At 33.4% G+C, this 25,093-nt stretch overlaps 1 protein-coding gene across 1 annotated transcript; it reads left to right on the top strand.

Annotated features, from left to right (window-relative positions):
- Positions 1-18,495: 18,495 nt before the first annotated feature.
- Positions 18,496-22,042, top strand: LOC107608942 (annexin Gh1). The gene is made up of 5 exons (XM_016310731.3): positions 18,496-18,998; positions 19,592-19,737; positions 20,205-20,423; positions 21,130-21,342; positions 21,465-22,042. The coding sequence occupies exons 1-5, from the start codon at positions 18,923-18,925 to the stop codon at positions 21,759-21,761; spliced, it is 951 nt and encodes a 316-aa protein (XP_016166217.1). The 5' UTR covers positions 18,496-18,922; the 3' UTR covers positions 21,762-22,042.
- Positions 22,043-25,093: the final 3,051 nt, after the last annotated feature.

Genomic DNA, 25,093 nt, shown 5'->3' with positions numbered 1-25,093 from the left:
AATCCAATACTTATCCAGTTCGACGAGTGGTTCGACTCAGCCAAGTGACCGAATTTTTTGTCAAACCGACTGAGTCGAGCCGAGTTTGATAACACTGAATTAAATAGTTAATATTTAATTTAAAAATATAAAAATTAATAAACTTTAAAGATTTGAAGTTTACTATAAAAAATAAGCAATACAAAATAATAGACACCATAAAACTGATTAACAATTATTGACTAATCTATATCTAAGCCTTTTAAATAGACAATAATTTATTGAGTTTTTATTAAGTTATTGAAAAGCTGAAATTTTGTTCCATTTGTGCTTGGCCTTTGTTTTTAATATTTTCTTCGTAACTAATAACATACATCTTGCATCCAAAAAAAATCTTGCACAACCAATTATAGAGAGATAATGTTTACATAATTTTTTGTAAACACTTCTTTTATATGTATTTTTTTATAGTATAAAAGACAATTTTTTTAATTTTCTTTTACTTCTTTCAACTACTTTTAATAATAAAATAAAAAATATACAAAAACAACATACAAAAATAATACATATAAATTAATCATCAAGCAATATTAGCATACACGTGTATTCTTACTTCTTCAGTCATTGAAAAAAATCCATGAGTTCTTATCCAATGTGATTTTTTTTTTTACATTTTGAATTTTATTTAAAATGAAAAAATGTTCACAATTTTTACGATCATCATAAAATTAAGAAGAGTTGGTGAGAGCGGATGACTATATTACATGCTCTCTCTCTCTCTCTCTGTGAAAAAATTCAACCACTTCTCCTTTTGTATTTGCTCCATTACATGGTGTTTGAACTTTGGACTAAAAACAATATAATTTTTGTCCTAATCTAAAATGAGCTATGACTAGTCTCCAAAAAAATTGTTCCTTAACAAGTTTAATAAATTTAAATATAACTTAAATAAAAAAGTTATAAATATTTTTAATAAATTTATAAATAATAGAATAAATAGTTACACATTATTTTTAACAAAATATAAAATATAATTGAATCATATATGTGACATATGGAGCATATAACGTTTAAGAATTTAACAAAAAATAGATATCAATTACAGATCATTATTCTTAAATAGAAGGGCTCACATATACATGTATTTGTTTTTGGAAAATATTTTTTAAAAAATGAAATGAGTTTTGTAACTTAATAAGTAGGTAATACATCTATAATCCACACGAGACTATATAAACATTATTATCAAAGTAATTTTATTTAAAAAATAGTACTAGTTCTCAGTACATAAATCAAATCAAATAGTTCACACTTAGATAGCTCCACTTCTAAAGGTAGTCATTTCTTCTTGTGTGTCTATATAGAATAACAGATCTAACGTGTGGTCTACACATTAGTTTAACAACGTGTAAACCCTGCAAAATTAGCGAATAATTAGTCAATAAATTAAATTTTAATAAAAAAATTAGAAATATGAATATTATATTAAATTAGGATAGAGTTCATTAAAACAAGAATTTTGACACCAATTTCAAAGAATTTGGCCCAAGATTGGGTCGAACGAACCGAACCGATCAAACTGAACCCGAACCGGGCCCGTGAACCCAACCAACTCACTTACTTAGGTGAGCTTCAGCTCATTTCTCTTTCTTCTGCATGCAAGAACGCTGGAATCCAACAAGAGATGAGGGAGAACATTTCCAAGGTTCCAAACCCTTGGCATTAACTTAAATCCACATAACTTTTCGCTCCGAACTCCGATCGCTGCACCATTTATGGCCACGAGTCTGCGGCGTCGAGCTCTACAAAGCCCGATATATTGTAAGGTAAGGAAGTCAAATTTTTTTCCTCGATTTCCTCAGTTTCAGTTTCGAAAATCATTGGGCTTTGGTATTGGAATTTTGTGTAATTTCGGTGTTTAGGATCAAATTAACTTGGTGAACTTGCCGAGTCTTATTCCAATTCTCCATTGGTGAGGTGAGAACCCTTAAACCCTATTGGAGTTTCTTGATTATATGTGTTTGGGTATTGAAAATCTAGTATATGGATGTGGTAATGTGAATTAGAGCTTAATTGCAAATGTTGGATGCTTGGTGAAACTTTGGAGGTTGAATTTTGGTGGTTGCACTTGTGAGCTTACTTTGTGTGGTTTGTCTCGGATAATACGTGAAAATTGGCTAAGGTATGGTTTAGTTTTCGTGTATTTAGTATATAATGTTCTACGAAAACTTAGGCTAGACCACCATAGGATAGGTTAGAACATAAAGGAATGATTAATGCTTAGCATCCTTGTGATGATTTGTAATATGAGTTGTGTGTTTGACTGGGTGATTGCTACTGATGATAATATTAGAATGTGAATTGATGAATTGATGATTAATGGGTTAGTGACATGAATGTATATGTTTAGGATGGGTGAATTATGATTTTGTTGATGTATTTGAGAGATTGATGCATGACATTGTTGATTTGAGATATGGTAAGATATGGTGGTTATTGTGGTGTTGAGAAAAATGTGTTGTGTTGGGATTTATGGGTATAGTAAGTTAAATTGAAGTTGGATTTTTAAGAAAGTAGAGGTTTTGAAGTTTTGTGTAACTTTAGTTTTTGACCGAATTTCGGCGAGCCATAACTCAGTTTTTGGACCCCAAATGTTTCAAATCTATTTTATATAAAAATTGGATCCGTGAAGTTTACGTCGTTCGAAGAATGGAAGAAAAATGATTTAAAACGAAAAAGTTATGCACGTCGAAAGTTTGGGTTTTAAAATTGAAATTCTGCAGCTTTTTAGACTTGGTTAAAATTTTTGACAAAACGTACGCCCACGCGTACGCATGACCTAGGGTTTGCGTACGCGTCTAGCTGCTCGCGACGCGACCAACCCTTTCGGGTCGGGATTCACACGTACGCGAGCAAAGATTTTCACGCCCACGCGTACGCGTGGCCCCTGTTTTATCAAATCTGGTTTTTGAATTTTATACCTAATTTTAAACTTCTAAACCTCTATTTTCATTCCTTTGGTCCTAGATTTTGTTAGTAAGCCTAGTGATGAGATGGAACTAGAAAAGAGTGGTAACTTGGGGGTGAAGCAAGGTTTAAAAATGATGAATTATGTATGAAAAATGCAGAGAATTGAAGTATATGTGATGCCATGGTTGAAAAGGATGATTATGCATTGGTTATAGATGATTATGAATTAATTATAATGATAATGAAATTGAAATTGATTGTGATGTGCCTCCGGGTAAGACGCAGTGGTGCTATCCACTTGCTCCGGGTAAGAGGCGAGGACGCCGAGTAAGATGCAGTGGTGTTATCCACTTGCTCCGGATATGAATTGAGAATGAATGGATGAATGAATGAATGATAATGATAATGAAAGTGTGTTTCTGTATGTGACTCCAGGTAAGATGCAGTGGTGTTATCCACCTACTCCGAGTAAGAGTCAATAAGCCGGGTAAGATGCAGTGGTATTATCCACTTACTCCGAAAAAGTTCAAGGCTTCGGGTAAGATGCAAGGGCTATGTTCTGTTGTCACTTGCTCCGGGCCGAGAATATAACACTGCCTGGGTAAGAGGCAGGGTGAAGTTGTCCCCTACTCCAAGTATGCGGGTAAGATGCAAGGGTTGAGGCATTGTCCCACTTGCTCCGTGTTTGGTGTTCTGTCCAGGTTAGCTACCAGGACATGTCGGGCTGGCTAAGTAACCGACAGTTAATATCAACAGCCATAGGCATACATCATAAGCATATTACTTGAATTGCTTGTTCATGCTCTAATTAGGAATGCCTATGTGACTTTCATATGCTTACTTGTATACGTGCTACTTGCATTACTTGTATCCTAATTGTGTTTGTTATTGTCTGCTTGTTTGTCTGTGTGATTATACTGGTGACAGAAGCTTTGGAGGAAGGAGGATGATGGAGGGTTAGGTTAAAGTATTTGGTTAAGTTTAAGAATCCTTAGAAAACCACCCTTATATATGGTTTCAGTTTTAATTCTTAAGTTTTATAATCTGAATGTCGGCGTTCTAGGATTGCCTCTAGCATTTTCAGGACCTTATATCTTATGTGCAGGGCACCTTTAATATGCTGAGAACCTCCGATTCTTATTCCATACTGTGTTGTCATTTTTCAGATGCAGGTCGAGAGGCACCTCGGTAGGCGTCTGGAGTTTCTGCGGCAAAGTGATTTACTTTGGGATTTCCTTTTGTTATTTTGATATTATTATGTATAAATTTATAGTTTCTCCTCTTGTGTATAAGAATGCTTTGTTTATGTACCTCTTAGAGATTTTATGGAGAACTAGGGTTTATGCATGTGCATTTTGGGACTTGGGGCTTTGTGTGTATATATATATATATATATATTCTCTGGCCAGCCTTAGCTTCGCAGGCTTAGTCAGGAGTTTGTTATTTTGTAACATTGATCTTCTACTCTTATCTTTTGTATAGTTATGTTAGTGGACTTTAGATTTCTTCGTACGCAAGTAACCACGTTTTCTTAACGTTGCGCTTTTATATATTTTGTGATTTTTGCTTTACATTTTCATCAAGGCTCCACGTATATTAAATCCTTTCAATTATTAGAGGTCGTAGCACCTCGCTACCTCTGTTTTACATCCTAGGTGTAAAGCTCTGTGTGGTAGGGTGTTACACAACGTCCCTATTTAGCTGAGGTCTGAGTCAGATGCATCTAGGTTAACGTCATGACCGTTGTTAAGGACGATTTTCTAATACGGGCCTCCCAAACCAATTCAAAACATTTAATTAAAACTATAACAAACTATTTAATCTTTCAGATATACAAAATCTCAAATCAAATCAAATCAAACAATACTTTCTGGTATAAATTATTTTCAGTCATATTTTTTAAATCATAAAAGATGCTAACATATTTCACCATTTCAGAATAGTAAGTATTAATAATTTGTTTTAAGAATATGCTCTCATAAAAGTATATGGTCTCATGTGCAAATTCAAGATATGAATTTCGTAATAATAAATATTTAGTTATAATAAATCCATTATTAAGGTCAAATTCAAATCATTTGCCAGTAACTTTGTAAGTATAGTTATAAATTCAAGCAGCATATATCAAAATAATGGGTGTTGAGATTCAGTATTTTTAGTTGGAACAAATGCCTTGGTAATAATGTATTGTTGAGAATCTTCTTTGAGATTAAAATCATTTACTTTGACTTCAAATATAAGTGTGAGGTTGCACAAATTTTTTATGGGGTGGTGCTTCAATGTCATTACTTTTCTAGAGTGTCATTAGATTTGAAGCAGTTGTGCCCAAGCATTTTTTTACTTCATCAAATACTACAAAAGCTGTTGTAGCACTTTGATCTGAAACCTTTAATTGAATTCTAAACCTAAAATAAGTATTGGGTTAGTAACTAATAATTTGATAGATGGGATTATGAAAAGTATATAGAGTTACCTCATAGTTGGATATTGTGGTGTTTGATTACATGTGTCACAAATGTAGTTATCTCCTTTTTTATATGCTTTCTTCTGACACTTTTCACATTCAACATAGTTTCATCCAAATTTGTCATCAATTTCGTTTATAGTTGCTAAAATTGTGAAGATGTATTCCAATATTCAATTTATGTTATCATTAGGTATATGGTATTTGAGTAAGTATGAATGTATGATGCGTATTATGAGTTTTTTTGTCATACCTGATTATCAGATTTCCATTGTCTGGCCATTAGATATTGGATTGTTATTCGATTTCTAATCATTCTGCTCTGAGGATTTATGTTGGTGTTGTCTTGGCTTGGTATCTCCATTACTTCTTCATGTTGATCAGTCCTATTTAGAATTTTTTATATTTGTTAAATTGAATAATTAAATAAATGAATTAATTTTTAAGAGACTTATTAGTTATGAAATACACATAAGTCAGCTGTGTGAATTCTTCAGTTTGTGAATTGATGTAGATTTTTGTCCTTGAAGTTGTGCTAACCGAATAATCACCTAAAATATTATAATAGGTTATATAAAATAAAATTGTGTTGTATTTGTCTTATTTAATGTATTATATAAATATAATTCTTTGAACTAAGAAAAATAATAGATTTAAAATTTTTTGAAAAAGATCTTACCTTTGTATTCACTAACCAATGTTGATGTGAGTGCAATAATTTTTTGACCCTTTATTTATCTTGTAATTTCTTTGTTATCTGACTTAGAGAGTGAAGAAAATCTCATGTCCTAAACTGTTCAAACTGTGATGTTGATTGTTTGATGAACCAAAAGGGATTAAGAAAGGGAGAAAAATAAGTTATTCTCATTGTTGAAGAGAATGAAAAATCTTCTTAAAAATATCTGTTGAGTTATTATACTTTATATACTATGTACTCCTTATGTATTTCCACTAAAAATAAAATTATAGCAAATAAGCCTACATCTACTATTGATAAAAAAAATAATCTAGGTAACACCCTCCTGTAAGCTAGAATTGTATAAATCTAACAATCATAGCTTGGAAATATTAGTAAGGAAAGGACCCGGTGGTAGAGCTTTGGTAAGAAAATCAGCAAGTTGATCTTTAGAATGAACTGGTATCAGATGAATGAGACCAAACAAATGCTTTTCAAGAACAATGTGGCAGTCCACTTCAATGTGTTTGGTTCTTTCATGAAAGATGGGATTATTGGCAACGTGAATGGCTGACTGGTTGTCACAAAATAAAATGATAGACTTTTGAAACGGCAAACCAATGAAATCCATCAAGAAAGATAACCAACAAGCTTCACAAGTGACAACAGTAAAAGACCTATATTCAGCTTCTGCAGAAGACTTAGCAACTGTGGTTTGCTTCTTACTCTTTCAGCTAATGAGAAAGTTTCCAAGCATGAAGCAATAACCAGAAAGATGAGTATCGACACAGGTAGCCCAGTCAGCATCGGCAAATCCAGTGAGATGCATATTAGAAGTATAGGAGAAGAATAGACCAGTTGCAGGTCTACCCTTTAAATATCGGAGTACACAGGAAGCAGTCTGTAGGTGAGAAGTGGTTGCACAGTCCAAAAACTGGCTCAAACGTCCCACAGCATAAGAAATATCAGGTCTAGTGTTTATGAGGTAAAGGAGTCGGCTGAGCTGTCTATAAGTAGTGTTGTCCGTTAAAATGGTACCAGATTCCTTTGAGAGTTTCTGACTATAATCAAAAGGAGTGGAGAGAGGCTTGCAATCTAGATAACCAAAATCCTTGAAAAGGTCCATGACGTACTTCCGCTGATAAATGTGCATTCCAGAGTTAGAGCGTGCTACTTCCATTCCTAAGAAGTACTTGAGATCACCAAAATTCTTTATTTTGAATTTGTCATCCAAAATTTTCTTGATGGTATTGATTTCGCCAATGTCATTCCCGGTTAAAACTAAGTCATCAACATATACTAGAATTGCAGTGAAGCTTTCAGATTGTTTCTTGATGAAGAGTGAATGAATATAAAAAAAATTACTTATAACCAGCATCCACAAGAGTCTGAGTGAGCTTACCGTTCCATTGCCTTCTTGCTTAAGCTCATATAGAGACTTTTGCAATTTACAAATCAAACCTGATTGTGACACAGCCAAATTGGGTGGTATCTTCATATAAACTTTCTTGTCCAAATCTCCGTGAAGAAAGGCAGTATTGACGTCCAGCTATTTCAAATGCCATTTCTTTGCCGCTGCTAAGGCTAACATTACTCGTAGGGTAGTCATTTTGACAACTGGACTAAAAGTATCACCATAATCTAGTCCTTGCACTTGAGTGAATCCTTTTGCAACTAGCCTCGCTTTGTGCCTCTCTATGGTGCCATCAGGATTGAATTTTACCCGAAAAACCCATTTGCAACCCACAGCCTTCTTGCCTTTTGGGAGTTCAGTGAGACACCAAGTTCTGTTCTGATCTAGAGCTGTCAATTCATCTTATATTACCTTTCTCCAACATTCATGTGTAGCCGCTTCCTCATAAGTGCTAGGTTCTGGATTTGAGATGATGGCTAGAGAAAGTGACTTATATTTTAGGGTTAGTTTATCATATGACAAGTGTTGTGAGATAGGATATAAAGAGTTAGAGTTGGCAAAGTTGCTAGAGTGAGCTACGTGGGTTATCATACAATGATAGTCCTTCAAATAAGCAGGAGGTTTCTTGACTCTTTCAGATTTTCTAGTGATGCGGTCTTGTGTGATGTCGCAGTTTTGTGATGTAGGTGCATTATTGGTGTATGGTATGGTAATGGGTGCATGGTGTGTGAGAAAATTGGTGGGTGCATTCAACTTAACAAATGTTCATTTGAATCTGTGAGTGTGGTAGGTATGGGTGATTATAAATATGTGTGGATGGTGTATCATATTGAAAAAGATCAATGCATTGTGGAGTACGAGTAGGTACCGCATGAATGTCAGTGCTAGTGAAATATGAAAATAGAAAATGAGTTTCATAGAAAGTTACATTTCTAGATATGAAAATTTCTTTTGATTTTAAATTAATAAGTCGAAAACCCTTTGTTCCTAATTTAAAACCGAGAAAAGTTATTTTCCTGGCTCTTGGGTCTAATTTTGTTCTTGAATTTGTTAATGTGGAGGCATATGCAAGAGAACCAAAATACTCTTAAATATAAAAGGTTAGCTAAATTACCATACAAAAGCTTATAAGGACTAGCATTATCCAATTTAATGCTAGGCTGTCTATTAATTAGGTGAATAGCGTGAGCGACTGTGTATTGCCAAAAACAATGTGAAATTCCTAATTGAAATAACAGTGCTCTAGTAACACCTAAAATGTGCTGGTGTTTTCGCTCTACAATCCCATTTTGATATGGTATTTTGACACAAGAGGTTTGGTGTAAAATGCCAGTTGATGCAAAAAAGGATTTTAGAGTGAATACTGGCTCATTCTTAGTCTTTATACACTTAATTATTTTTCAAATTGTACTTTGACAAAATTCACAAAATTAATAACCAATTGTGATGCCTCAGATTTGGTTTTCATAAAAAAAAATCCAAGTGAATCTGCTCTTGCCATCCATCACAGTAAAAAAATACAAATGTCCTTCATTGGAAGGGACAGAAATAGGACCCTAAATATCCATATGAACTAAGTCAAAACAGTCTTTTATTTCAGTGGTACTAATATCAAAAGATAATTTCTTTTGTTTTGCAAAATGACATGATTCACAAGAAATTTTTGAAACAATACAATCTATAAAATGATAATACTTCTTTAGTAAAATCAATTTATGCATGGGTATGTGTCCTAATCTAAGATGCTAAATGTTGTTGTGCTCACTGTGTGAAGGTGTTGTGAGATGAGTAGTAGTCATAGTTGCTGCCAATGAAGCTTGCTTTGTTGGAGGAGGGAGAAAGTGAGAGAATTCTGGTTCTCTACTCATTGTATATAACCCTTCTATACGCTCAGCAATGCCAATCATCTTTGATGTGGATCGATCTTGTATCTCACAATACTTATCATTGATTAACAGTTGATAATATAAGTTTGAGGTTAATTTTGACACAGAGATCAGTTTAAAATCAAAAGAAGGAATTTATAAAATATTTTTGAAAAAAAATTTAGAGAATGTGATTGTGCCAATGATGGTGCTATCAGTTTTGGTCCCATTTGGCAATATCACATTGATTGAAGCAATATTTTGAAAGCTTGCAAAATCTTTTAAGTAAAAAGTCACATGATCTATTGCATTAGAGTCAATGACCCATAGTGCAGATTTTAGAGTGATAATACTCATAATTCTTGCATTAAAATGTAATGTAATGGTTTTACCTAGAGTGGAGGTCTGAATGGAATTAGTCAAAATTTAATTTGCAATATGAGGTTGTTGCTACACACATTTATCTTTGATCAATTCTAACAAGGCAAATCTTTGCTCTGGAGTGAACCCAGATCTTGATATTCCAGTATTCTCTTGAAGACAATTGGGCTGAGATTACTTGTCACTGAGTATATCATCATGCCCCCAATGATCACGTGATTGATGGTGGTGTTATGTTATTGCTGTTGATAGAAATGGGAGGAGTACCCATGCTTCTTATAGCACACATCTTCTGGTGTGGCCTTGCTTGTTACAATGAGAGCATGCCAATGTAGCTCCAAGACTTCTACTACCTAGATTTTCTCTAGGGGGAAGAAAATACGGGTTTGAATGATATTGAATCAGACTTGTAGTATTCTTCAAAATTTGAGATTAAAGATTTGTGAGTTGATAGAGGAGATTGACATTGCTCTGATTGTCAAAATCACCACTTGAGGATCTGTTTACCATGTTTGCAATTTTGAGAATTCAATAAATCACAGAGTAATAAAGATTCAGATCTTCTTCCTTCCAACTTGTTGATCGAAACAGCTATGTTCATCAAGAAAGAATCTTTTGAAATAGCTTCTCATCAAACTCTATGGAATGAGTTTGAAGGAAAAGGTAAGAAAGGGGGAAAGTAAATATCAAAAGAAAAAATAGGAAAAGAAAGAAAATGGCAAAATTGGCAATAATTGGATCTCAATTCACAACTTTTTTAATTTGATTCACAGCTTTGTTGCTCTCTACGCTCACCGCACCATGAAGAAAATCTCATGTCCTAAACTGTTCAAGCTGTGATATTGCTGGTTTGATGAACCAAAATGGATTAAGAGAGGGAAAAAAATAAGTTATTCTCATTATTGAAGAGAATGAAAAATCTCCTTAAAAATATCTGTTGAGTTATTACACTTTATATACTATGTACTCCATATGTACTCCATATGTACTCCCACTAAAAATAAAATTATAACAAATAAGTCTACATCTACTATTGATAAAAAAAATAATCTAGGTAACAGAGAGATTTCTCCATATCGTGACTTTTAACCCTAAGGAGGACCAGCGGCGACATGCGAGGAGGAGGAGGAGCAGGAGCACGATGACGCGGCGAACTAGTAAGGAGGAGGAGTAGAACGGCGACTCAGCGAACATCCTCCCTCGCTGATCTGCTGGTGTTGACGTCCGTCCTTTCCATCATAGGCGACGTCGCCACCTTTCCTTCCCCCTTCTTCCCTCCCCCCCTCCCGATTCTCTTTCTCCCTCTCGTTGTTCTCTTTCTATTTTTTCTTTTTTATTTTATTTTATAATTTTTCACTTAGGGTATTTTGGTTATAAATTATAAGATTTAAGTAAAAAGAACGATTTCAAAATTAAGTTAAACTTTAGAGACAATTTTAAATACAAAAAAAATGGTTGGGGCAAAAAAAAATTCTGGCCTATAACTTGTAATTTGCTATAACTTGCTAATTGTTTCTGCCTTGTAATTTGTTATAATTTGTTAATTTGTTAACTTGTTGTATTATAAATATATAATTGTTCTTGTCTTTGTTCAGTTCATGACTCTCTTGTATAATTTGTGGTTGATTGATAACTTATATATATTTTTTTAGTTATAAAAGATAGTATTAATCAAGAAACACTTGTTATATTTTTATTATTTCACTTTCGATTTTGTACTAGGATGAAATCATAACATTTTAGTAGATGTAATATATGATATTTTAAGTAAAAACAAATAATTTGTATAGTCCTCTATTGAATAACCAATTTGGTTAAGACATAGTCCTCTGCTAAATAATCAAAATGGTTGTGTTTTGTCCATTCCCAAAATAATGTGTTTCACTTTCCTACCCTCATATGAAGGAGATTTCCCAACCATCTCCTCCATTCACACCAACAATTACACAAAACCTTAAGGATACCACACTTGGCACCAACAAGAGACACCGTGGAAAAACACTTGACGGAAGACCAACGACGACTTGATGATATAGTGATGGTGAATAGTTGACGGTGGGACATCATCTTGATTCTTGACAGCGAATAGTTGTTTTTGAAATCATCCAAATCGATGGTGTGGTCCTCTGTTATGGTCCTGTGGAAAGTTCCTCCATTGCATGTGTTTTTATCAATTAGGAACTTGCATTCTCACTATAGTGATAAAAATGTGGGTATTTTGAGAGCAATAAGATGAAATAAAAAATTATAAAGACCAGCCAAAAAAGAAGCACCAAGTTCTAATTAGGGGTAGCAGGCAGGCTAGTCTGTTCTGCCCCATCAAAAGTCCACCTGTTGGCGGGCTAGCCCGGCTCGACCCTCCTAGTGAGGCAATCTCGAATCTCTATCCCACCACGCCTAATGGCGGGTTGGCGGTTTGACGGGCTAAGTCCACCAATTTCTTCTTTTTTTTCTGCATACAATTCCACAAACATTTCAATAACCCAATAATTTCTAAATTCACAAACAACAAAGTCTTTATAATTTTAAATTTCCAATAAATATAATCATCAACCATGTATTTTGTAACAAAATAATCCAACAAATATTGTCCAAACCAAAATAGACATTATCCAAGTCTCTAATCATTCAAACAATGTCCAAGTTATAACCTAGAAAAAAAAGGAATGGCAGGCCCGCCGGACAAGCCCACCCTGCTCTGCCGAAACCAGCCAAAGCCCATGGATTAGGCAATGCGAGTTAGCCAGATGTTTTTATTAGTGTGATCTCAAATTTCTAGCTAGACTCGCCCTTTTTGGCGAGTTATGCGAGCCGTCCCAGTGGGTTTCAACCCGTTTGCCACCCCTAACTCTAATTTGTCTCCACATTACTATTACTTTTAGTATTGACCCTTGAATAGCATTTCCTCCCTTATTTTTATCTTTTGTTACCTTTTTTCTTAAAGAAATAATGAAAAATTCATCTTAATAATTAATAAATTAAATGGAAAAATTATTTTTTGGGTGAAAAATTTTATTATCCGTATAATGCTTAGTTTGGGTAAATAAATTAGTCATCTTTGAGAAAAGTTGAAAAATATAGGGTAAAAAAAATTATTGAAATCAAAGTATTTATGTATTTACTTCATATGTTATCTAGCATTTAAGTATAATCATTTAGGGTAATTTTTTCTTTTATTTTTATTTTTTGTTTAGAAGTTCAATTTTTCTTGTCATTCTAAAGAACTGATATTAATAAGGGAATGGAGCCGTTTTGATGACTCAGTAAGAGACTATGTGTCCTAACTAAATTGTACAGTAACACGTATACAGCTAACAATACAGCTAGAATTATGTCATTATCATTTTACAGAGAGTTTAATAAAGGTGCTAGGATATCTAATAAAACATATGAATGACGGTCATTGAAATGACATTTTGATTTTGTTAGGATGTGGGTCGTTACTTATAAAAATTGTTAGAAGTCAGGATGAGGTTTTACTCCTTAAAATTCAAACTTAACTTTAGATCAGAAAAAGGAGAGACTGTAATTATAGTTTAATTAATTATTGTAAGTTACTTTTTATTTAAATGCACAAATATATATTAAGGTAATGCTTCAAACGGTCCTTGAAATTCCTAACTCGTACCAATTAAGTCCAAGACCTTATAAAATGACCAAATTGACTCCTTACATTTAGAAACGTAAATTCATGTTAGTTCAAAAGTCATCAATGGTGTTAATTATATCATCCCAACTCTCAGTATGTATGGACAACTATCAATCGTTAGGCGTTACTATTCAATCAACCTAAGGGACTCTAGACTCTATATTATGTATATAGATATGAGCCTCTCATGCTATCCTGGTCGCGTTGGGTTAGCTGAGTTTTTATAAGTTTAGCTTCTTTAATTAAAGATTAATTTAAAATGAAACTATACAATCACATGCCATAATATACAATAAAGCAACTATCATATAATATCTCAGGGCTCAGTTCATACATCAAAAGATATCATAAAAAATCATACCATATACTCAACCCATAACACAGTTCAAAAATTAGTATGTAATATACTTATAATTATAATTATATATGCATATCTATACATACATACTATACATATGACTTCCCAGAACCCGGCCCACACTGGAGGCCCTAGTCTGGTACCTAGACTAATATAAAAACAGTAAAATCCTATCCCTCAGAAAATACTATAAGAAGAGAAAAACATAATCTAGTACTTGTCAGTAGACTATCACATCGCTGTCATTTAGATCAAGAGCCACCAGTTAACCATCCTCGTATCGGAGTCATCACGAACAATCCCCAACCCATCTTTTGTAGCTCCACCACTTAGAGGAGAATCAGAGCCCTCATTCGTTGCTGTATAAGACTCACAAGCTGAGTCCTCCTTAGGATCCTTCTCCTCAAATGAACTATTAATGAATCCACCAATCTTCACTAGAGCGAGTGCCTCTCTCAAAGGGTCAAACTGAGCTGCTAGCGGATCATCTGGTATGAGATCGGGCTAAGGCTCTGGTGCTACCTTTGGCTGAGGGCCAACATGTGATCATGCTAGATGAAACTTCTCATGATAATACTATGGAGGAAAAGCATGATGCAAACGTCCAGGATTTAAGTGAGAAGCTAAAAATCTTATGGATAATCTGGGTTGAACTCCAGACTAAACAGCAGATCCGTGAAAAGGCAGTCGAGGAATATAGACATCCAGGAACGCGACTCTCCCCAAACGATAGAGTCCTCCATCATGGTGTCCTTGTAAGCAAACACATATGGCATCTCAACAAACAGAACTCCCGTTGCGACGATCATTCCCAGAGGATTCATATGTAGAAAAGGGGAGGGAAGGGGGTGAGAACAATTGTATATCGATCCTAGAGAACGGTTCTAACATTTTAAGATTGTCATAAGAGTTGGTGGGGTTTTGCCTAAGTGCATTGTCAATTATCTGATTATTAATCATGGTTCCAGCTTTCTATTAGTTCTTTTCTAATCTACCTCAATAACTAATAGCAATAATAGGGAACGAAGATAGACTTATTATAGAACTTAGACAAAACAGAGAACCAACAAATAATACACACAGAACATAGAAACTAAGAACAGACAAATCATAAGTCATAAAAAAAATACAAAGTACACAAATACAAAAAAAATATAACAAACAATATGATGCATATCTGTCTTAAGCAGACCATAAACTTACACATTGATTGATTACCCGCACCCAACGTTATTCAGGACGGAACCCGAATATGATTTCTCCAACTACGTACATTCTATATACGTGTCTAATCGTACGTTTTACATACATGTCTTTTATGTTATTTAGTACTTTGTCCTTATATCTTTTCTTAAAGACTTTTATGCTCCTTAGTTTCTTTATCTTTGTGATATAATGATTGATCATTATTTGCATATATATCCCTCTTTTTGTTATAAATTATCTACGATTATTAAACGTTTGTCAAAATTTTATTATGTTGGTGAGACATTTGTATTATGTTTCTTTTCTTCATAATTTCTCTTTTTATCTTTATTATTTTATGATATGATCATCTTATCTTTCATTACTCAACTTTTACTAAATTATCCCTACAATTTTCAATGATGTCTATTTTATTTCTAATGTTCTTACTTTTTTATTTTAACCTTATATCTTGCTAGAGTGATCAATTTGTTCCTAAGTTTCAGAATTTACCAATCTAAATTTATCTTTTTATTAAATTATTATTTTACCCTTGTAAGTTGCTTATTTTTTCCTAACATTTACTTAAATGACTGTTTTGCCGTAATATTTCTTAAATTACTAACTTATCCTTATTCTTTTTTCTAATGACTATTTTACCCTTTTATCTTAAATTTTATCATATACTCATACTTTTGCGTTAATTATTAACCCTTATTGTTTCTACTTTTACTAGTTTAACCCTATATATATTACCAAAATACTCATTTTATTCCCTAAGTCACTTACTACTCATTTTAACCTTATCTTTTCACTATAATGATACTTTTACCCTTAGTTTACATAACTAATCATTTTTAATATCATCTTTTATCAAAATTATCAATTTATTCCTTATGCCTTTTTACTTTACTATTTTACCCTAAAATAATTTTTTTAATGACACTTTTATTCTTATTAGCCTAAATTACTATTTTATCCCAATATTTGATTCCTGTTATTTTATTATATTTACACTTTTATCCATAGACTTTACTAATATTTTTATTTGTGTCCGAAAATTCATCTTAATTATATTTTTTATCCAAATATTTTATAAAATTATATTTTTTCCTAATTCTTTTATGTTCATGTTTTTAAGCCTAGTCTTTTATTATTTATAATTAGTTTAATTATTCTGTTGGTCTTTATAATTTCACTAAATTTATAATTAGGTTTCTATACTTTTTTTTCTTTTCAATTGAGTCCCTACATTGCTTTTAATTTTGTAATTAGATTCTTTTCACATCAAAAATATTAAAATTAACAGAATATTTTTTCTAAAAATACATTATCAAAGATCTAGTTAGATTCTTAATTATTGATATCTTTGATTTGCAGAGAAATATTCAGTTAATTATAACATTTTTTACACTAGGAAGGATCTATTACAAAATTAAAAGTGGTGCAAGGAGCCAATTAAATATATATATATATATATATATATATATATAATTAAAAATTTGGTAAAACTATAGGGATCAACTGAGTAATTAAACCTTTATAATATATATACATATGTATATATATATATATATATATATATAGATCTAATTAAAAATTTGGTAAAACTATAGGGATCAACTGAGTAATTAAATCTTTATAATTTTGGCCCACTTCTTACTCTAAATCATATTTTACCAAAGTTGGTGCATCATATATTTTTCATAGACCAAAACTTTAATCATATGAAACTTTTATACTCTTTTAATCACTTTTTTTCCGATCTTCAAATCTTTTACATAATTAATGCTCTTTTAGAGTCTTTCCTTAAGATTTTTACTTCTTTTACTCTTTTTAATTATTATGAATATCATATTATTGATTCTTCTCTTGATTTCCATCTTTTATAAAATAATATTTTAGTCCCAAGATTTTCAACCGGATTCAGCCATCATCATTATAATACATATCCATCAAAATTCATAAAAAACATCATTTACACAATTTAAAGATTCATCAAACATTCAAGCATCATCAAAATCATCATCCATCACCAAATCACCATTAAAACATCATCAAACATCAATATGAACATATTGTCAATATATGAGGCTTCTAACTAATCCTAACCATCAAGCTAAGAGAGGAAAATGGAGTGATTTCTCACCCTCTTGAGCTTGATATTAGTTAGCTTAAATGTTTTTCTTGAAACTTCTAAGGGTAGCTTGCTAATTATGAAGAGAAAAAATAAAACTTTCTTAAAGATTTTGGTCAAGTGAAGAGAAGAATTTAAAGAATATTTTTCACTAACCTTATGAGAATTCAAGTGACAAATGAAAAAGATGAAGAGAGAAATGATCTTGATTCTTTTATTCTTGAGAAGTGAAAGTGTTGTTCTTGAAATTTGGTGAAGAATTTGGTGAAAAAATTAGTTTGAAAATGCTACTTTTTTCTCTCACACTCTCGGCTCTCTCTAGCTAGCTCTCTTTCTCTTTGTTTTTTGTTCTTTCTAAATGCTAACTTAATGAATTTTTTATGATAAATGAAGAAAAGAAAGAGTAGAATTCGGTTATTAAGAGAGAGAGAAATTTAAAGCATGTGATAGTCGTTTCTTTCTCTTATTTGATCTTATTTTCATCATAAATGATTTAACACATGATTAAATCATGTGATTATGTGGAAAGGGAGAGGAAATTTCAGCCAAAGTGAGGGAGAGAGGAGTGAGAGTGATTTTTTGATCATGTAGTTAAATATTTAGTGATCTAATCATGATTATTTTAGGTAAATTCACCACAATATGTAGTGGTTAATAATTTATAGAAGAGAATAAAAATAAAATTTGTGGCTGAAATTAATTTTTGGAGAATAATTATCAAAAAGTAGTAATTATTTGACTATTAATTTTTACTGTACTAGATACGTGAATAGATCCTCTCTATTGAGAAAAAAATTGGATGGTGTCTAATGTTTAATCCTACCATTTATTTTTCTCTCTCTTATTTAATTTTAATCTCACTTATAGAATTAAAGGTGAGAGATTACACTTTATTCTCTCAAGTGTTAAAAAAAATTAAGAGAATCCATTTCCGATACATCACATATACATGCTAGTAAGGATATTATTGATATTATATATTATTTTAATTCGAAAATATTTCTAAAATATTTTGGTAAAACTAAACTGATCAAAAAATTTTAGTAAAAATTTTTTATTAGATAAATTTGGATCTAATAGATAAAAATAATCTTCACAAAATATTTTTCATCTTATTAAAAATATTATTTTATTATGAATAAACTTTTTTTATATATTTCATCTGAGTCACTTCGTTAATACGAAGTAAACCATAATTCTCAAACTTTAAGAATTCTAATTGCAGAAAATCTAAAAATTTGTTTTACAAAAAATCAATTTTTACATTAACAATGTGTGCTGTTGCAGCATGCTGATGTGGAAAAATAATGAGTTCAACTCCAAAGAGAACTGTACATTACGAGAAATACACCAGCTATATAGATATGATCATATGAAATCTTATCGTTAAAATAAAAATTAAGACCCTAAAATGGAAATTCCATTATACAACAATTTATGTGCCAGAATGCCATCGATCAAAATTACGTCCGTAGAATCTAGAATGATCCAGCAATTATAATTTCATGTTACTGTGACTTCGATGGACCATGATTCCATCGAGGCATCCACCCATGATCTGTTTGCCATCGTGGACGTACTGCATTGAATCTAGACAAGGATTTTTTTTTTATTATTTGATAAATATATATTTTTAAAATTTCCTTTCCTGAAAAAGGAAAACCGATCGAGAAAATCATGATTGCATGCTACGTGTAGATGCGTGTAATGGTTAGATCCAAGGCGCGTTTTATGTGGGACAGCTGCGTTTGACTTTAAGTAGACATGAGAGCTGAGAGTGAGTTCACCGAGAATTGAAAGAAGGAAGGAAAGAAAGAAGAAGCGCGTTACTGATCCCTGAAACAATGTCGACTCTGAGAATTCCTCAACCTGTTCCTCCGGTTGCCGATGACTGCGAGCAGCTCCGCAAGGCCTTCGCGGGTTTCACTCTTCACTCATTTTTCTTCTCACACCATCCTTCGTGAACTTCATTGTGGCTTCTAATCAGTCGCTAAAATCAGTCATCACAATTTAGTGGCTAATTTTTTGCGTGCGCATAACATTTTTTATTTTATATATGCTTAGATCAGTTTATATTTAAGTATTTGATATATGAATCCGATGATCCTGTGAAAGGCTTCATCATAGTGTTGATTTGAGATAAATTATTGGTGGATTTTAAGACACAGTAGGGTTCACTGGAGTGGACCTCAATTTTTGCTGAATTTGTTTATGGTGATCTATGGTTGCACCTACGGTGATGACTGTAAAGGTTTCATTGGATTTGTTACCATTTTGGATGCTTGAAAATGAATCCTCTGCACTTCTTGAGATTTCTTCGGTTTTTCTACGTGATCTGTGTCTTAGCAACTTAACATTATGTAGTTTGATCTTATGTGATTATTGTAAAGATCATTCAGTTTGTGTGTTAATTTTTTTTTAATGCAGTCTTGTAATTCGGATTATCAGTTGTGCAAACTATGATTTGATGTGTTTTCTGATGAATTGTTGCAATTGATCAAATGTAATTGCAGGATGGGGAACTAACGAGGATTTGATCATATCGATCTTGGGTCATCGAAATGCTGCTCAGAGGAAGCTGATTCGAGAAACTTATTTTGAGACTTATGGAGAAGATCTCCTCAAGGCCTTGGACAAGGAGCTCAGCAATGACTTCGAGGTCAGTACCATAGAATTATGGAGACATTTGTTTTTAATCTTTTGGTTTGTGTTGCTGGTAGATCTGACTGAGGATGTGTCAATATAGATGGCAAAAGAAATTGGTTTCATCAAGTCTGTTTGCTGATTGAAATTTGAACAGAGTTTTTAGTTAATATCTGGGTTCTCAGGTCAAGAAGGTATCAATCTGATCATGGGAGCATGAATAATACTCACTTCATTTCCTTTTATCTGTTACTATGAAAATTTGATACATCCTTAGATCAATGTGTCTGGCCTTGAATTACATTGGTTCTAGGTTCAAATTGATTGATCCAAAGATCTACTAGATTTTTACATTAACAGGGAAAAGGGAATGGAGGAAGTAACAAGTTTGATGATTAAAGCTGATAACAAAACTTGGCTACAGGACAATATATACATTATATTGTTTGAAACTGAGATTCACTTTGAATATTATTCTTCCAGAGGCTGGTACATCTTTGGACACTTGATCCTGCTGAGCGAGATGCGTTTTTGGCCAACGAAGCAACCAAAAGATGGACTTCAAGCAATCAGGTTTTGATGGAAATAGCTTGTACCAGGTCCTCTGACCAATTGCTTTTCGCAAGGAAGGCTTATCATGCTCGTTATAAGAAGTCTCTCGAGGAGGATGTTGCTCATCACACAACTGGGGAGTTCCGTAAGGTACTGCTTCTAGTTCTAGATCATAATTATGAGCACGTTGTAAAACATTGTACATACATTAATGTGAAGCGTGTGGTACTTATATGGATTAGTTATGGTAAGTTGTATATTGACATTGGCAGTTTTTTTTCTCTAATTGTTTATTGGGTCCTGTTTGCTGTGCAGTGCTCTGATTTCTTTTGGTCATCTTAGATATCTTCATTTGTTAATTGTTATGTTAATAGATCACGCTATAAGATACTGAAAGATGGAATGATCAACTATCATGTATTTCCAAATTTGACTTGTGATTTAGTCTATTGGTTCACGTTAGATAGCTAATTAGCAATGTACTGATCACTTATTCACCAATTAAAAATTGCTCAAATAGTATTTAGCAATATTGATCAGCCTCAAATGACGTTTAAACCTCATGTTTTCAAGACATGTTTTGGAGAGCTTCCTTCTATTATAAAAATAATTGACTTTTCTCTAGGAACAGATTACTCACAAGACTCATGAATATTTTATTAAACAAATTTAATCACCAGCAGCAAGCATAAATCTGGGCATGTTTTGGCAATCCTTCATGTCTAGTAACTTAAGATGTGGAATCATATGTTTTCCAACAAGAACTAAAATTTATTTTGATAATCGATGAAAAAGTTCACATTATATTTGTAAGTCACTTCAGAAGGTCAAAATTAACTAACTTTTGTTTGCCTAGCTCCTACTGCCTTTGGTTAGTTCGTATCGCTACGAAGGAGATGAAGTGAACCTGACTCTAGCAAAAACTGAGGCAAAATTACTGCATGAGAAAATTTCCAAGAAAGCTTACAGTGATGATGAACTTATCAGGATTTTGGCCACAAGGAGCAAACCACAGATAAATGCTACTTTGAATCACTATAAAGATGAATTTGGAAAAGATATCAACAAGGTACATAACACAACTCGTATTACTTCCAAATCATCAATATGATTTCTAAACTTCTCTTCCTTGAAAAGTTGATACCTATTGTTAGATTCTTTTATTGAAATTTATGAGCCAAATTGTTGCAGGATCTGAAAGCTGACCCAAAGGATGAGTTCCTGGCTCTACTGAGATCCACTGTCAAGTGCTTGGTCCGTACCGAAAGGTACTTCGAGAAGGCTGCTCGTTTGGCCATCAACAAACGTGGAACCGATGAGGGAGCACTTACAAGAGTGGTGGCTACGAGGGCCGAGATTGACTTGAAAATAATAGCAGATGAGTATCAGAGGAGGAGCAGCGTCCCTCTTGATAAGGCCGTCGCCAAGGACACCACCGGAGACTACGAGAAAATGCTTTTGGCGATCTTAGGACATGATGATGTTTGAGGTAGCCTGTGTTGTTTGTTGGTCTTTGTGGCAGCGGTTATTATGTCGTGATAATGCTTAATTTGATGGTTATAGACTTAAATGCTGCTTTGTTTTTATGGCGATGGTTGTCTTGCTATGCTAAATAAAAAGACAACAATGTAGGTGGTTTGGGTTGGGATTGTGAAGGATGCCCTTAGAATTCATTGTGGGGTGATCTTGAATTCTTAAGGGTCAAAGGTTATGAACTCAATGTGGTTATTCTATTGGCGTCAGTAAATGTTTCTTCTCCCGTCTCCTAATCTTGCATATGAAGCTGGTGTTCTGCCATACCTGAAGTTAAGTTAATTTTGAATTCAGAAATCACTTTAAAATATTTTAAAAATTTGGACTGCTGCCTTAATTGGACTCTAATCATTTTTGTAAAAGACTTCTTAGGATGTGATTAATTTTCCCATCTTCAGTTTCATTTTTAGTAAAAACTTGAAAAAAAAAAAGAAAAAAACGTAGAAAGTATGTTTTCCTCTTTGTTAATAGTAGGGGTGTGAGACTTGGACTAGCCCAAAACTCAACCCAAAGAATACATTTGTCGAATTTGAATTTATTATTTTTACTGGGAGGCATTTTCCCAAAACTCAACCCAATCAGACACGAAATCATATTTTATAATTGGACTACCGAAAAATTGATGAATTAATCATGATCTTAGCGTGGAGGCCATGGGAGCTTATCTCTTGGTGTTACAGTTCAACGCCTTGAGAGGGAAAAGATCATAGTGGGGTTTGGATTTGGGCGGGTTGGATTATGGGTTCGGGTAAGGTTTTTGGGCATAGCCCAAGACCAAAAAAAAAAGGACCGTCTGTATATTTGGACCGGTCAAACTCAGTGAAATCCATTAAAATTGGTCAGTTCAACATGGTTCGGTTCGATAAAAACCGCATAAAGAAATTGTGTATACAAAAAAGGTTTTTCTATAGTTATTAAAATTGGCCGATAATCGATTCGGTTAAAGTACTGGATCAGTGGATCACTGGTTTAATTAAAAGATTATTAGTCGAATTGTTTGACTCAGTAATAATTAAATAAATATATAAAATTATAATTAAACAAAATTTAAATGAAAAACTAAAGAGATACAATATTTATTATTGAATATTTAAAAATAAAAATAATATTTTACATCACTCAAATCTAATTAATTAAATTAGTGTATTTAATCCTTTTTTATAAATTAAATAATAATAACAATAATAAATTATAAATTAGTCAAAATAATAAATATCTTATAATAAAATCAAAAGGTCATGAGTTTAATTGTTAGAGTTGATAAAATATTTTTTTTATAGATTTTATATTGATAAGGGTATTTTAGAAAGGAATTTATATCAACTTTTTTTCATATTCTTATAATATATAAGTAAAACTATATAAATATATAAGGCACCATTTGATTAGAGCTCTTAATGAAAATACTAATGCAAACTTGATTATACGGAAGATGTTCACATGTACCGATGTACTTGAGTGAAATGTGCTATTCGATTATTTTTAGTCATAGAGATATATATTAAACTCCGCGTATGTTATACTTGTGGTATATAGTCGGTCCCAAACCCGGATAAAGGAGGAGAATTGTGTTAGGTCTTCGACAACCAATATAAAAATATAGTTAAACTCCCATGACATGAATCAAAGACATTATTGCGCTAAATCTAGGTCGTTGCCTGGAAGCAACGCGCTGTATGGCTCGAGTACGGTGTCAAATGAGCAAGAGCCGCTGCATCGGTGCCTGGATGTAGTGTTAAATGAGCAAGGGTTCTCGCGTTTTCGTAAACGGACGAGGGTAAATAAGCTAGTTCACAAAGTAAAAGGTAAAGGTCGAAGCGACAGAAGGTTGAGATTTGGGACATGAAACATAGGCACTCTAACAGGAAAGTCCATGGAGGTGGTGGACACTATGACAAGGAGGAAGATTAACATTATGTGCCTACAAGAAACAAAATAGGTTGGTGCAAAGGCTAGGGAGTTGGATACTTCTGGTTTCAAACTTTGGTATACAGGAAAGGTGAAGAATAGGAATGGAGTTGGAATAATTGTGGATAAGCAGTGGAAGAAGGACGTAGTGGATGTCAAGAGGGTGGGAGATCGGATCATCTCTATCAAACTGGTGGTGGAGGGAGGTGCTTTCCATGTGATTAGCGCCTATGCACCGCAAGTGGGTTCGGACGAACAACACAAGATAAGATTTTGGGAGGATCTAGAGAGTTTGGTTCAAGGCATACCTTTGGGAGATAAGATTTTCTTAGGAGGAGATTTAAATGGCCATGTTGGGAGAGAAGGGACTGGATATGGGAGTATTCATGGAGGCCATGGTTTCGGAGTGATCAATGCCGAGGGTAAAACTATTTTAGACTTTTCCTCAACCTTTGATATTCTCATCGCAAATACATGTTTTAAAAAGAGAGACGAACATCTTATAACCTATAAGAGTGGCATGACAAGCTCTCAAATCGACTTCTTCTTGTTGAGGAGAGTTGACCGAAAATTTTACATTAACTGTAAAATTATCCCAGGAGAGAGTTTGACAACACAACACAGGGTGCTCGTCATGGATTTTCGCGTTGAGCAAAAGTTGAAGAAAAGACATCATACGAAGAACCCAAGGACGAGGTGGTGGTGGATGAAAGGTGAGGAACAAAGAAGCTTCCTAAGACGGGTAGGAAAAGAGGCAAAGTGGGATAGGAATGGAAGCGCGGAAGAGATGTGGAGGGAGATGGCAGAAGTTATTAGAAAAATAGCAAAAGAAAGTTTTGGTGAATCTAAAGGAATAGGACCAAGAGACAAGGAGTCCTAGTGGTGGAATGCGAGTATACAAGAAAAGATAAAGATAAAAAGGAAGTGCTTTAAAGAGTGGTCTTTATGCCGCCGCAACACAGATAACTGGGAAAAATACAAGGCGGCTAAGAAAGAGACAAAAGTGGCTGTAAGTGAAGCAAGAACAAGAGCATATGAGGGTCTCTACCAGTCTTTGGGCACGAAAGAAGGAGAAAAAGGTATATATAGAATCGCAAAGAGTCGGGAAAGAAGAATGAGAGATTTTGATCAGGTTAAGTGCATAAAGGATAAGGATGGAGAGGTGTTGGCTCAAGAGGAGAAGATTAATGAAAGGTGGAAGAGCTACTTCTACGAGTTATTTAATGAGGGACAGAAGACTCTTCCGAGCCTTGGTCGATTATGCACAAGGGAAGAAGATCAAAACTTTGACTACTATCGAAAGATTCGAGACTTCGAGGTAAAAGAGGCTCTAAAGCAGATGAAAAATGGCAGGGCAGTAGGACCTGATAATATCCCGA

This window comes from Arachis ipaensis, chromosome B7 (genome assembly GCF_059453495.1).
Source record: "Arachis ipaensis isolate K30076 ecotype BB chromosome B7, ASM5945349v1, whole genome shotgun sequence".
In the NCBI taxonomy this organism is placed as follows: Eukaryota; Viridiplantae; Streptophyta; class Magnoliopsida; order Fabales; family Fabaceae; genus Arachis; species Arachis ipaensis.
Note: the sequence above shows the minus strand (reverse complement) of the source record. Positions and strands in the feature narration are given on the sequence as shown.